We start from the raw sequence: 13112 nt of genomic DNA on the forward strand, positions 1-13112 counted from the left end.
TGGGAAGAAATTGCAGTTTCTTAGCTAAGAAGTTCTAGTGCTTGTACGCTTTAGCAAGATGATGAGAGGAATCAGCATGTATTTTCATTTTGCTTTTTGTTGTCTGTGGAAAAGCTAACTGAACTTTTCTGTGAGTACGATGGAGACGATTAAAAGATAAATGTCAATTTCTCAGACACTCTTATGCCAAACCAGCATGTCCCATGCACTGTGAAGGTACTAGTCCACGAGGGAGATTGTTTTGTGTTCACAGTGCTCCTTCTGCTGGCCTTGCATTTAGCGTTGTTGGAGGAGGGGGACCTAGCCAGTCTGTAAGACTTGAAGCAATGGGGGACTGATTATAAACTGTAGAGAAACAGAAAGATGAAAGCTGGAGGATATGGATAGAAAGAGATACATTTGATAAGAATAGTAGTTGTGGATTAATTTATCAACAGTTCTCTGGATAATGGAATTAATTCTAGAGCCTTAATGAACAATAGCTGTCTTTTGAGTCTCTTGTGATAGTATGCGGCTTCTATGTCATGATACCAGTAAGTATAGTTGAGTATGGGGAGTCTATTGGACAAGGGAGCTATGGGGAGTGGTAGACTGGAATGCAGTCACTCTCCTGCTTGAGGGTCTGAGATATGTTTCTGTCTTTATTAAAACCAACATAATACTTTGTGCTGAGGCGTGGTGTCAGTGTTTGCAGGAGCTTTGTTGTGGGACTTCATGTGAGGAGGCCTCCTGGAGAGGGCTGAGTGGAGGACACTGGGAAAAGAGTAGAACTTGTTCTCTAGCTGTTTCTTACTTCTGTAGTGAAGAGGCTGTGTAGGTGCTGTTGCTGTAACTTGTGAATATAAGGGCAAAAGCGCAGGCAAAGGGCATAGGCAAGGATTTGAGACTACTTGGAACTGCCAGTGTTGTGACAGCATTGGCATGTAATAGCTTTTGTATTGTGTGGGCTGGAAGGCAGTGAAAGGGATGGTGTATTTTTTGAGGTGTGCCAGAGCAGGTCAGGAGCTATAGCTTACTGAGATAAGTGTTTTGGTAAGGAATGGAATAAACATAGTGTGTCATGGAAGAGTCCTCACAACGTTTACAAAATTATTCCTTTTATATTGTTTTTTCATGAATTCCTGCCTCAACTACTGGAATTTTTTGAGGGTGTCAGTAAAGTAATGAAGAGGTAGGTTGGGCTTTTTCTGTTGATGTTGCTGCCCAGAAGGTTTTTGTGAAGTGCTGTTATCAAGTGCTTTTAAGTAAACTAAAAGAATGGGACAGGGGAGAGGGGAGAGATCAGTATAGGTATTAAAGAATGGTAAGTAATAGTTAAGAGGCAGAACACTGTAAAAAGACCAGACTGTTGAAGTAAACAATTTCCTTAAACGTGGACTTTGAGTCCATGTCTCTAGGACAAATATGCAGTGTTTGGCAGCCACCTCCAGAGTTATCTAGAATCAGTTCTTAAACCAGCATCTTTTGACTATTCCTTTTATAGTACACCTGGTTTTTTTCCTTTTGTTTCTAATTGTTGTGCTTTTCCACCAGGGGATGGTGTTGCCAGGGAAAGTAGTCCGTTTATTAACAGTGCAGAGATGGACAGAGGAAACATGTATGAAGGAAAGAATATGGCTCTCTTTGAGGTAAGTTGAATACCCTGAAAACGTATTTCACCTTCAGTTGAGGCTCTGATAGTGAGATGAAAACAAGCAAGCCCCTGTTTTTTTTCTCTCTTGAAATTTAGTAGGAGGAAAAATCCATTTTGGTAACTCTTCACTATTTGGTTCCTGCTAATGTTCCATTTCAGTAATTTAAAAAAAAAAGTGCTAAATTTTTTTCTTTCTGTATTTTAGTTTATCTGTGTGGACAGGAACAGTAAATTCTGATATGCATTGATGTGAAGACATGAAATAAACCTTCCTGCATTTCGAATTTTTGAGCTAGGATCTAGAAATTCTTGTTAGAGGAAGCTGCTGAAAGCTAAATCTAGTGGTTTTAACAAAGCAGTATCCAGTTTTAAAAGGATTAGCAAATATATTATGTTGAACAGGGGAAACAGAGGCTTCTCTTAAAGCAGCAGAACTATAAAACGAGCTGTGATATAGGCCATGACTTAGTTATATTATCCAATTACAGTGTAGAGCATACCATATCTACTTTCTAATATAAACATCTAATTTATAGTACAAGTTCAATACCTGTTTAATTCACTGAATGATGGCAATCATTTACAGGAAAAAAAGTGTGAGATGTGGTACATTCAAGTGCCACTTCTGCAATGAAATAGTACTTTTAGTGAAGTTTAACCTAAGTTCTGCTCTAGCAACATCGACTGGTCTTGCTTTGATGCTTGCTGTTAACAGTAAACAAGATCCTTCCAACACTGTTTGCTTTGCCATCTTCCTGTTGCATTCTACCCACTATTTTTCGTCATCCTCTTATGCTGCTCTCTTCTTCCTTTCAAGTGTCTTTGCACAGAGGATATGATCTTTCAGTTCCCTCTTTGTGCATGACCCAAATAATCTATCTTTACTATTTTTCACTCAGTCTTAGAGAAGACTGTGCTAAGGATGAAAGTAATGTTGGTCATTAATTGTCTGTTTGCCATGTATGGAATTTCCTACAAACTTTTGACAGAAACCATGGTAGAGGAGTTCTGTCAGCTGAATTTCTCTCCTTCAAGCTCTGTTCCATAAAGCAATGTCCAAAACTTCCTGTTGTTCAAATTAGCTGTTTTATTCCTCAGTGTTGATTAAATTGCATTCGGTCCCTAATCTCATTTGAATATGTGTTTGCATCAGTTATTTGAATAGTGGCTGACATTAAATCCTCAGCTGATGGTGTAACATGACTATCTTCTACACCTCTCAGATTGTAGATGATGCTGTTACAGTGTTGCCTCAAAAGCCTTCTAGTGACTTCGTCACCGTTGCTGTTGTAGTGGTGAATCTTTTTTGGTAGTATATGTGTTTCATAGTATGTTTCTTAAAATCTTATTCTTCTCATGTTTTCAGCTGTCTTGTGTTTGAATTTTTTTTATAAACTGTTACAAAGACGTTTGCCTATTATAACCATGATTATCATGACCTAATGCCTCAGGCAGAGATGCCTTAGCTCTTGGCTTTCTGTTTGCAATCCTGATCTCTTGTCTTCCTTCCAATATTTGATTTTGCGTACTTGATTGAATTCTCTGGTTCTGATTTTTCTTGGAATCCTCCTATTGCATGTGCTTCTCCTGGATTTTATTGTTTGTTTTAGCATGTTTTTGTTTTGTAGCAGATAATTGGCTAAAGAATGGTGGTCTGACTTCTGTGTCAAGTAATACTACATATGATATGTGTATGTGCCTGTGTTTTCAACAAATGAATACTTTGGAAGTAGTATGCATGGCTTAAGATAAAATGTAGAAGACTGCAACAGTAGTATCCTTGGGCATCTTGGTGCTAGAGAGAATCGTTTGAGGCCACTCTCTAGACAGAAGCAACATGCTGGAAAAACACCATGATGACTTGACCCTGCCAGTACAATCCCCTAAAAACTGTATTGACATAGGAATAGATTTTTATAATTAACAATGGCCCTTCTCTAGATTTCCCTTGTATTCCAGCTGTACAAGCTGTATATTGTAAGATAATGTAAAAAAAAAAATTTAAAAAAATTGAAAGAAATGTTGCAAGATAGCCATGTAGTGTTAAACTTCTAGAAAGATTTAGAACTCTCGTTGATTGAAAGCTGACTGGTATCTTGTTATGCTAACTTTTGGATTTGGGTGAATCAGGGGTGACCTGTTGAGTATGTGTTTGAAGTCGTATCATAAAATAATGGATTTAAAAAAACCTGTTTAATAAATGCGATATTCTTAAAATCCCAACAGGAAGAAATGGATAGTAATCCCATGGTGTCATCTCTTCTTAATAAACTAGCAAACTACACTAATCTAACTCAAGGTGTGGTGGAACATGAAGCAGATGAAGACAGCAAGCGAAAGGAAGTCAAGGTATTTAAACTTTTCATAAGTTATTGAGACAAAGCTAGCCACAAAGAGGAGCATTTTTCAACTTGAAAATATGCGGACGCATAAAAACAGGAGTGAGATTTGTAATAGTCTATTTAAAATTAAAGCATTTGCAGTAGGACTTGTATTAATTCAGTGTCCTTGTTAGCGTGTTTTTAGCAAGACCTTGCTATAAAAACCCTAGATAAAATGTGTGCAAAGGTAGAACCTAAAACACAGTGCACCTAGTTTTCTCTTCCTTTGTTTTCTTCTTTCTTCTGTCCTTGTGTAAGCATCAGCACCTTCTGTCAACGTCTAGTGAGGATGCAGTATGTTTTTTTTTTCAGCTGGTTTATGAATACATTTTTGTTGGATAAAGTTGAAATTTAAGGAAAGCTTGACATGGAACAGGTCACTCTTTTAAATCCATAAGCATACTTGTTCCTGTTAACATGGTAGCAATTTTCGAGTACCTCTCTTGTTTGTTTTTGAGTAGCTCGCCTGTTTGTGTCAGAGTATTTTTAAAACTTAATGGACACATTCAAGAAAACATCTTGATGCATACCTCAAAAATATGATACTTATCTGTGGGATGGGGGGAAGGAAATGCAAAGACTCTGTTTGGCACATCCCTAAACTCACTTGCTAGAAGACAGCAACTGAATTCTTCAAGGGTTGTCTACTGGATACCCAAAGAGCCTCTCTAGGCCTCTGTAGAAATGGAACATATGCAACAGTGGGAATCTGCTATGAGATGTTGGATTGATCCCTCTGTCACCAGGGAGCTGTTTCAGAAGGCGAAAGGTTGGATCAAAAACACGTGACCTGACAGTGTACAAAAACTCCCGGGCAAGGAGGGATGATGATCTGGAACTGGTTGAGCATGGTGACTGAAATTTAGGGTAGATACTGGGAAAAGAAGAGTACTGGGAGCCACTATCTTTGTGTAGAAGTGGTGCTGCTGCTGAGTTTGTGTGCTAAGCTATGGAGAAAAGACGAGAAGCACCTGAGAATGAATAAAAGGAAATGGGCGCATAGCAGAAAAAAACAGAGATGAAAAGGTGCTTGAAAGTGAGGTTAGAATTGGAGCTCGCTTGACTGGAAGGGAGATTTATGGAATGGCCCCTGAATATTTGCAGTAGAACTGCTTGCATTGGGGCTTGACTAGTGTAGGAAGTTGGTACCAGGACAATGGGCAAGGGTGAGGAATAAAGTCTGGCTGTTTGTTTTAGCTTTTTGCTTATCCTGCATTTGTTTGGGGGGTGGGTTTTTTGTTTGTCTCATTGTGCTTGTTCTGTATTTGTTTCTTCTCATTTGAAGATACAGCTTGAGATATGAGGAAACCAACACTGATCAACTCAACACTCTTTTGTGATGCCTGTCCTCTGTGCAGAGGATTTTGTTAAAGCAGTAGAGTTAGTACTGCTGGAACTGCCTAAGCAAATGAGTGCTGTGTCCTCGCTTGCACTTCACCTCTAAGCACCATCTGGTGGCCTGAAAACACAAATTCTATGCATTTTTCAGTTCCACGTCTGAAATAAAGTGCTGATTAAGTAGTAGCCTGGCAGAATACCATTTTTAATGGCATAATTGAGACAGTAGCATTGATTATAGTCAAAACTGCATTCCATGGTTCCTTATAAGTACTTGGAAACTTAGTCTTTTCTTAATAATTTTCTTAACTTGTAAAGCACCAATGCCTGCATATTTAAATGGATTGCTGGTTTTCGCAGCCTGAGTTGTGTTTTAAGAGCTTCTGTATCTGGAAACCTGCTGTATGTAACTGTTGCTTCCAAGTTGAGTGTTTCAAGGCCTGATTTCTTCCTAAGTGTAGAAGGCTGGAACTTTAAAGATGACCCTGAATGCTTTGTGTGCCTTGACCCATGACCAGCGTATCAAAAGTACAAACGAATATACAATGTTGAATATCATTTTGTGGGCCAGCTGCAGGGCAATTGATGATCAACTTTTTGCAGAGTGTATTTGGTATTTTGATTATGGCAGTAATTTCTCTTCAATCATAGTTTGGTATTTCGGAAGAAAGTTTGTAAAGGTTTGTGATAAAGAGATAAAGGGGCATCCTGCCCCTTTCAAGGTTACATCTTAACTCCTGTGGAACAATAGGGTTTGCTATCACAAGTAGTTTTCTGTCTTCAGGAATCTTTCTGCATAAACAGCCTATGAATATTTACAAAGCTGGACACCCTGGATCTACCATTCAGTTTCACTTGGCATTTGTTTGTGGAGCATTTGTGATGTTTGCGGAAGGAAGTGTTCATGGACATAAATTGTTTAGTGCAAAGGAATTAATGTTCTGACTTCATTTCCAGGTTCCACGTATGGGCACTTTTATTGGTGTGTACCTGCCCTGCTTGCAAAACATCTTGGGAGTCATCCTTTTCCTACGTTTAACATGGATTGTGGGTACAGCTGGAGTTCTTGAGTCTTTCATCATCGTGTTCATGTGTTGTGCTTGTGTAAGTTAACCACCTTCTTTACTACCAGCCAAACCTTCTGTTATAAGAGTACTGCTGCCTTCTAATATATGAGTAGCAGAGAAAGATTTCTCCATAATGGTTAAGTATCAGTGCAACTGAGACACATGGGGTATAGGTAGATAGCGTGTGTGTGTGTATGTATGTATGCGCTGAGTGTCATGTGTCATTCTAGCCTGTGTGGAGTTTCTTTTGAGTTGATCACAGCAAGCTTTTGTTCAAAGTATTATATGGATTTTATTAGATCAGGTTTTAGTGACTATTTAATGATCTACATTGAGATCTGAGCTGTTCTGCTTTTCAAAACTTCAGAACAAACTGAAATATACACTACAAATCAATCCACAACTTTATATCCATAAATTAATAATTCTGAATGTGAGACACTAATAGAGGACACTGTGATAACAATGGCACTTGATCAGTTTATCACTGTTATTCAATTGGAGTAACAAACATTATCTTTTAAGTATATTCGGTGGTCTGTATTCTTACAGGTCTTTTAAAAGACTCTCGGACGTCTAAATTAACCGAATCTTTTACTGAAAAATTTAGTACTTAATTTACATGGATATCCCTAACAAAAGATATGATTGGTTTTGGTTGCTGCAACATCTTACTAAAAAAATAAAATAAAACAGCCAAACAACAACAACAACAACAAAAACCCAAACAAAGCCCCAACCAAAACCAAACAAAAAAACCACCCCCAAAAAAACTTAAAAAATCGTAGTTTCATTTGATCAGTGTCTTGCCCCATCTTTCAAAAAACTTCCAGTATTTTAAATTTTCTCTATTTCATCTTTCCACAGACTATGCTAACTGCCATTTCAATGAGTGCAATAGCAACAAATGGTGTAGTTCCAGGTAATGAAGAGTTTTATCTTAAATTGTGAATGGCCAAATGATGGAAGCTTAAAGCTGGCATAAGAAACTACTGTAGTCTGAGATATCAGAAGTAATGCTTTTCTGTCAAGTGCATATTTTCTTCTAACTGATTTATAAATAACTTTTTAAGGTGGGATGCAATCTTTTGACTGGACCCTCTGGGAATTATGAACTGTAGCACATTTGTCAGCAATTGTTTGATTCTGTTTGAATGAAAGATAAGATGTTATAATTTAAACTAATGGAGACAGGTCTTCATGCAAAGCAGATTTCTTTACAAATTTACAAATAAGGCTGCCTTCCCCCCCCGAATTTGCCTACACTCCATGTCTAAACACTGGAACTAGTTTTGTTGTTTTCTGCAAGAATAATGGCCAGTCTGCTGGCAGAAATCTTTTTCTATATAAGTTCTCTAGGTTATGCTCATCTCCGTAAATTTTCAGGATAAATGGATGAACTTATTTCTCTTCAATTATGAAGACAATTTTTTAGATGCAGTTAGCCTTTGATGCTCTTATCCTTTTCAGTTTATCGACACATTGATTGATAATACCAGTGTCTGAACAGTTTACCTAATAAAGTTTAAAATAATTCCTCGCTTGCAGAGCTTCTCCAGCTCAGTAAGGGTTTCCAGAACTGATGTAGAAGTTGGGCAAATGTAAACACTATAACTTGGGCAGGGTGTAGAATAATTACATTTCATGGATACAGTACCATGTATGAAATATAAACACAATAGAAAACTTTGTTTCAAATACTTAAAGTGAAATGTAGTTATTCTAATTGTTGTGCAGATAACTAATGTTCTGCTCTTTTTTCCCCCTCGTGTTTTTTTAAGTTCATTGTAAACGTTTTGCTTAATGTCCGAGTGCCCCAGAAATCTTTGAAGTTGGCAATTCTTACACATAGGCAGGTCTGCATTTTCATTTTTTTGATGGTGCCAGTTTCTTATGGAAATGCTGCTTCTGCTGGGATATATGGAGGAGGCAGAAAGCGCAGATAGGAAGCTGGGACTGAAAGAGACCTTCTGAGCAACAGGATCTTGTCTCTTGCAGTTGTATGCAAGAGTGTTATATTTAGTAAAAGAATTCCTGATGCATCATAATTTTTTTTGTAAAAGAATTGATGTGTCCAATTTTTTGTTAGTTTCTCATTTCTTCGTATTGAAAAGCAGTTGCAGACTCTGCCCTTTGATTAGAAGTATATTTCTTATTTGCAGACTAATTTTATACAAGGCTGGTGTATGTTTATTTAAAATAGACGACTTCTGTTCTCTCTCTCCTCTTTCTTTCTCTGTCATAAGTGGGACAAACATCATGAATTTAAGAGAAGATGCAGAGGGAGCCAGGAGGAGCATGCCTTGAGGGGGTTGGGGGAAAGTCTGGATAAAGAACATGAAACTTACAGCCTTATTGAAAAGGAAGTGGTACAGTGGAAATAGGGTGGGTAGCTTGTGACTTAAAGAAAGATGATGCGTGTATATGGGAAATGTGAGTAAGAAAAATTGAGAAATTTAGTGGCAAAGTGAGTAGTATATGGGTAGACAAGAAGAAGTAGTTCCTACTTAACACTTTTAAATGGTACTGAAAAAAGTATCTGTAGTGAAAGTGGTAATGGTTTCATGTACAGAAACAGAAAAGAATGCGTATTAGTGAGAAATTCTATATTGTCCCTATCTCAAAGAAATTATTCTGGCAGTGTATTGTTTGATTGTGAACAGCTTGAGGTTAGAAACTAAAGATTGATTCACATCTGTTTAAACCTGTATATCCTTTCACTAATTTACTTTTAGATTTTTTTTTTAACTTGTGGATTTTCCTGTTTTTTCCTTAGTGTTTGTTTTCTGTTCCCTGGAAAATGCAGATGGGGATGTTCACTTTGAAATGCACATTCTAACTGCCTAGTTGGTACAGACATTGAATACAGTTTTGGTATGAACATCTCAGTAGAGATGTATGCAGCAGTTGTCCTGGTTATGTTGATTGAATGATTCAAAGTTTTGTTCTCTACTGCTATCCTTAATCTGAAGGTCTGGAGTCTCTTTTTTTTTTTTTTTTTGGTTGAATTTACAGCTGGTGGTTCTTACTACATGATTTCAAGATCTTTAGGGCCAGAGTTTGGTGGAGCAGTGGGACTTTGTTTCTACTTGGGTACGACCTTTGCAGGAGCAATGTACATTCTTGGTACCATTGAAATTTTATTGGTAAGTACTAGTTTCTCTTTAAGATTAAATGTATTTGGGCTGTTTCAGGAGCCTGAGGAATTTGCTTGGCCTAAAATGTGCTCTAGTTTGGTGATTTTTAATATTTTGATACTATATTTCCAGTATGTCAGTATTTATTCTTAGTCTACTTGTGACTATTTGAAAAAGTTAAAGAAATTCTGATCAGCAATACGATAATAACTTAAAAGTGGTTTCATGTAAGTTTATTCTACTTAAAGTAGGCACCAAATGGAATTTGGTAACTGACATTTACTCATTTGTACCAGATGCAATATATCTGTTGTCACCTTTTCATACATGTTCTGAATACCAAATGTCCCATAAATTATGCCTGTGCTACTGTGCACCTACAGAGTTGCAAGGAAAAGTATATTAATTTTAGTAAGACATACCTAAAACTCCAAAACTAAAGGTATGGGACCAAACTGGAGATATAAACTGGAGATGAAAAATAAATAGGAAATATTCCAGTAGATTTTGTGGGGGAAAAAAACCACTGAATCAACAGGCGGAGTTTGGTGAGATGTTAAGATTTAATTCAGTGATTTTTGTACCAGCTTAAAACTACAACTTTTGTATCAAAAATGACAAAATGCCACAAGAAATAGTGCAGTGTTTAGTGAAATGTCATGTTAGACTGCAGATTTAAGACTCTAATTCTCAGGGCCTCTTGAAATGTCATTTGGGTTTAGTGATGCCAAGTCAGCTATTTTAGTTTTTTTTTTTAAAAAAAACCCAAACAGTTTATTTACAACTGTGAAGGAATTAAGTTGTTCTTTATAAACGTTTGTTTGCATATGTTCATGGTGCGCCACAGCAAACTTACAGAAAGTTTGGTCTGTGTATTATGCTGCTTTTGTGTTGTATGTCCTCATATCCTTTTCAAAACAAAAATGCACAGAGCACTTGCTTTAGGTCACCTTAGACTTGGAATTGAACACCTAAAGATTCTATCTTGAGAGTCAGTTTATCTTTTTTGCTTTGGAGTCTCCCTTTTCAGCTCTGAATAAATTCTAACTCATTTTTTTCCTTTCATCTAACACAAGATGATTTTGATTCTTTTCCTTGTGACCCTAAGTTTTATCAAGTCTGTGGCTTTCATGGTATTACCCATCTTTTGTTTCTTTGTCTTTTCAACACTTTTTTTTTTTGTGATCTTGCTGCAACTTCTCAATATATGGAATCGTAGCATGGTTTGGGTTGGAAGGGACCTTGAAGATGATCTAGTTCCAGCTCCTCTGCCATGGGCAGGGACACCTTCCACTAGAGCAGGTCGCTCCCAGCCCCATCCAGCCTGGCCTTGAACACTGCCAGGGAGGGGGCAGCCACAGCTTCTCTGGGCAACCTGTGCCGGTGCCTCACCACCCTCATGGTGAAGAACTTCTTCCTCATATCTAATCTAAATCTCCCCTCTTTCAGTTTGAAACTGTTACACCTCATCCTATCACTACGCTCCCTGCTAAAGAGTCCCTCCCCACCTTTTCTGTAGGCCCCAAATATCTTGTTTCATTTTTCCCAAGCTGCATGCCTTTGAGACCTGAATCTTTTAGTGAGCTCTTCAGGGGAACTTCCACTTGCTTTCTGTCTACTGGAATTAATTTTCCATTTTACTGTTCTAGTTTTGAGATCATGATTGAGATTTTTAAATCTGGCAACTACTTTATAGTAAGCAGTCAACACACCTAGGTGGCTTTACCTTTCTGTTGGAAGAGCTGCTTACTCTATGTAAGTATGGCATAAGCCCTTTTAAGCCATGTTTTCTTAAGGTCTAAGAGGACTCTTCTTCTTCCAAATGAAAGACAAGCTTTCCCAGTATCGCTCACAAACTTTTCAGCTTCTACAGTGCTTGGCACTGCCACATGCACAGGGGAAAGCTGCTACCCGATAAAAGGGCGTATCTCCTATGAAGCAGGAATTAAGAATCTATCACATTTCCACCTTTTCAGACTACTGACTTTGAGATTTCATATTCCAGCAAAGATGCTGTGGAAGACTGCCTATATGGCAATGGCCCAGCTACTGTGGCTTCGCCTCATCCAGGAGGGGCCAGACAGTTATTGGTCATCATATCAGAGACTGTGCAGATATGCGTAGGAGGTACTTCAGAATTCCTCCTTCTTGTTACTTACTATGGACCACGTCATAAATTCAAAAAAGCCTGGATTTGAAATTAGAGATAGTCCTCACTCACTACCGCTCCCTTGTGAGATCTGGTCTATATTAACAACACGAGCACCATGTCATGTTGGGGATTGGATTTGGTGCACTGTTCTCCCTGCTTAAGGGTCATGCTGGTTTTATGTAATGCTAGTAAATGTGTATGGGGTTCAGCTATGGAATTCAAAGTAAAAAGCCTCTTGGGGTGTCATATCTGGCAGAAGACCTCAGAACATAGCCACAAGGCACAAGTATTGGATTGGGTTTTTCTTCCACTGGGACATGGATTACTTGGAGGGGCAGATCAGTTGTCTGCCTGTGGTTTTCCCAACAAGGCTATGAAGAGCAGGGCAACAAAGCACACAAGAAAACCTTCTGGGCTACCTCCATACAGAGGTACTGTACTGATACTTCTGCAACATCACAATGTAGGATTTTCCAGTGATATGTGAATACTCTATCTGTAATCAGGTCTTTATTTTGCCTTTTTTTTGTTTGTTTTCTTTCATGGTGATGTGACAATTTTCATCTCTTCTAGCATTCTAGTAAATATTAATTTACTAGATTTAAATTTAATTTAAAATTAATTAGTTTAATTTAAATGTAAAGACATTTCTAGGAAAGAATTGCGTATGTCTATTTTTGGATTTTGATTCTGCATGTATCAGGATAGCTGCCTGCTCAAAGTTTCTTCCTGCTTTTAGAAGTTAGATTATTTAAGGATAGTCAGTTTAGCAGTTGTTTTGAAGGAGTGGAGATGTCTCAAGCACCAGTACTCCCCTAATAGCTGAGCAGAGATTTTCTTGTAAAGGTGTTAGAAGAAGGAATAAAGAAGTCTTTATGGTGTAGTACACAAATGTCTCGGAACTATAGGTCAGAGTTTGTCTTTTCATTTGCGTTTATCAGTGTAAGTGCAATAAGCTGTGCTTCCACCTTCTTGTCAGGTAGAACTCAGAACACAATTATATGAAATGGAGATCTGTAAGAGAATCCTGTTTGAAATGACAGTAGTTTAAATTGTCTGATTTAGCATAGGTCTAAGCTTTGTCACACAAATCTTAAATTGTGCTGTTGCAACTTAATTTAAGGTAAACTTGCCATAAAGCCTTTTTCAAAGTACTATGTTTAAGGTATCCGTGTTTGAATTGTATGAAATATAGTGCAGGGACTATAGTACTGAAACCACTTTTATTTTTTTGTAGTGCTTTTGTTTGACTTCATAATTTGTTACAATCAATGGAATTATTAATTGGCAAATGCTTCAAATGAATCTAAGGATATATCTGGTTTGAGCTAGTTTTTGGGTTTATTTTTTGGGTTTGTTTTCTTTTTTTTGTCAGTAGCTCCCCCCTACCTTGGTCACACACCC

The 13112-nt window shown here is 37.7% G+C and overlaps 1 protein-coding gene across 2 annotated transcripts in view; it reads left to right on the forward strand.

Annotated features, from left to right (window-relative positions):
* LOC104341011 (solute carrier family 12 member 7) overlaps nucleotides 1-13112 on the forward strand; it is a 69783-nt gene that overhangs the window by 18076 nt on the left and 38595 nt on the right. For both annotated transcript variants that reach the window (XM_086468461.1, XM_086468462.1), the window contains exons 2-6: nucleotides 1534-1628; nucleotides 3860-3982; nucleotides 6310-6456; nucleotides 7287-7341; nucleotides 9435-9565. In XM_086468461.1, coding sequence (XP_086324587.1) covers nucleotides 1534-1628; nucleotides 3860-3982; nucleotides 6310-6456; nucleotides 7287-7341; nucleotides 9435-9565 — 551 coding nt within the window. The remainder of the gene's footprint in view (nucleotides 1-1533; nucleotides 1629-3859; nucleotides 3983-6309; nucleotides 6457-7286; nucleotides 7342-9434; nucleotides 9566-13112) is intronic.

The sequence above is a fragment of the Leptosomus discolor genome, chromosome 7 (assembly GCF_034619465.1).
Source record: "Leptosomus discolor isolate bLepDis1 chromosome 7, bLepDis1.hap2, whole genome shotgun sequence".
In the NCBI taxonomy this organism is placed as follows: Eukaryota; Metazoa; Chordata; class Aves; order Leptosomiformes; family Leptosomidae; genus Leptosomus; species Leptosomus discolor.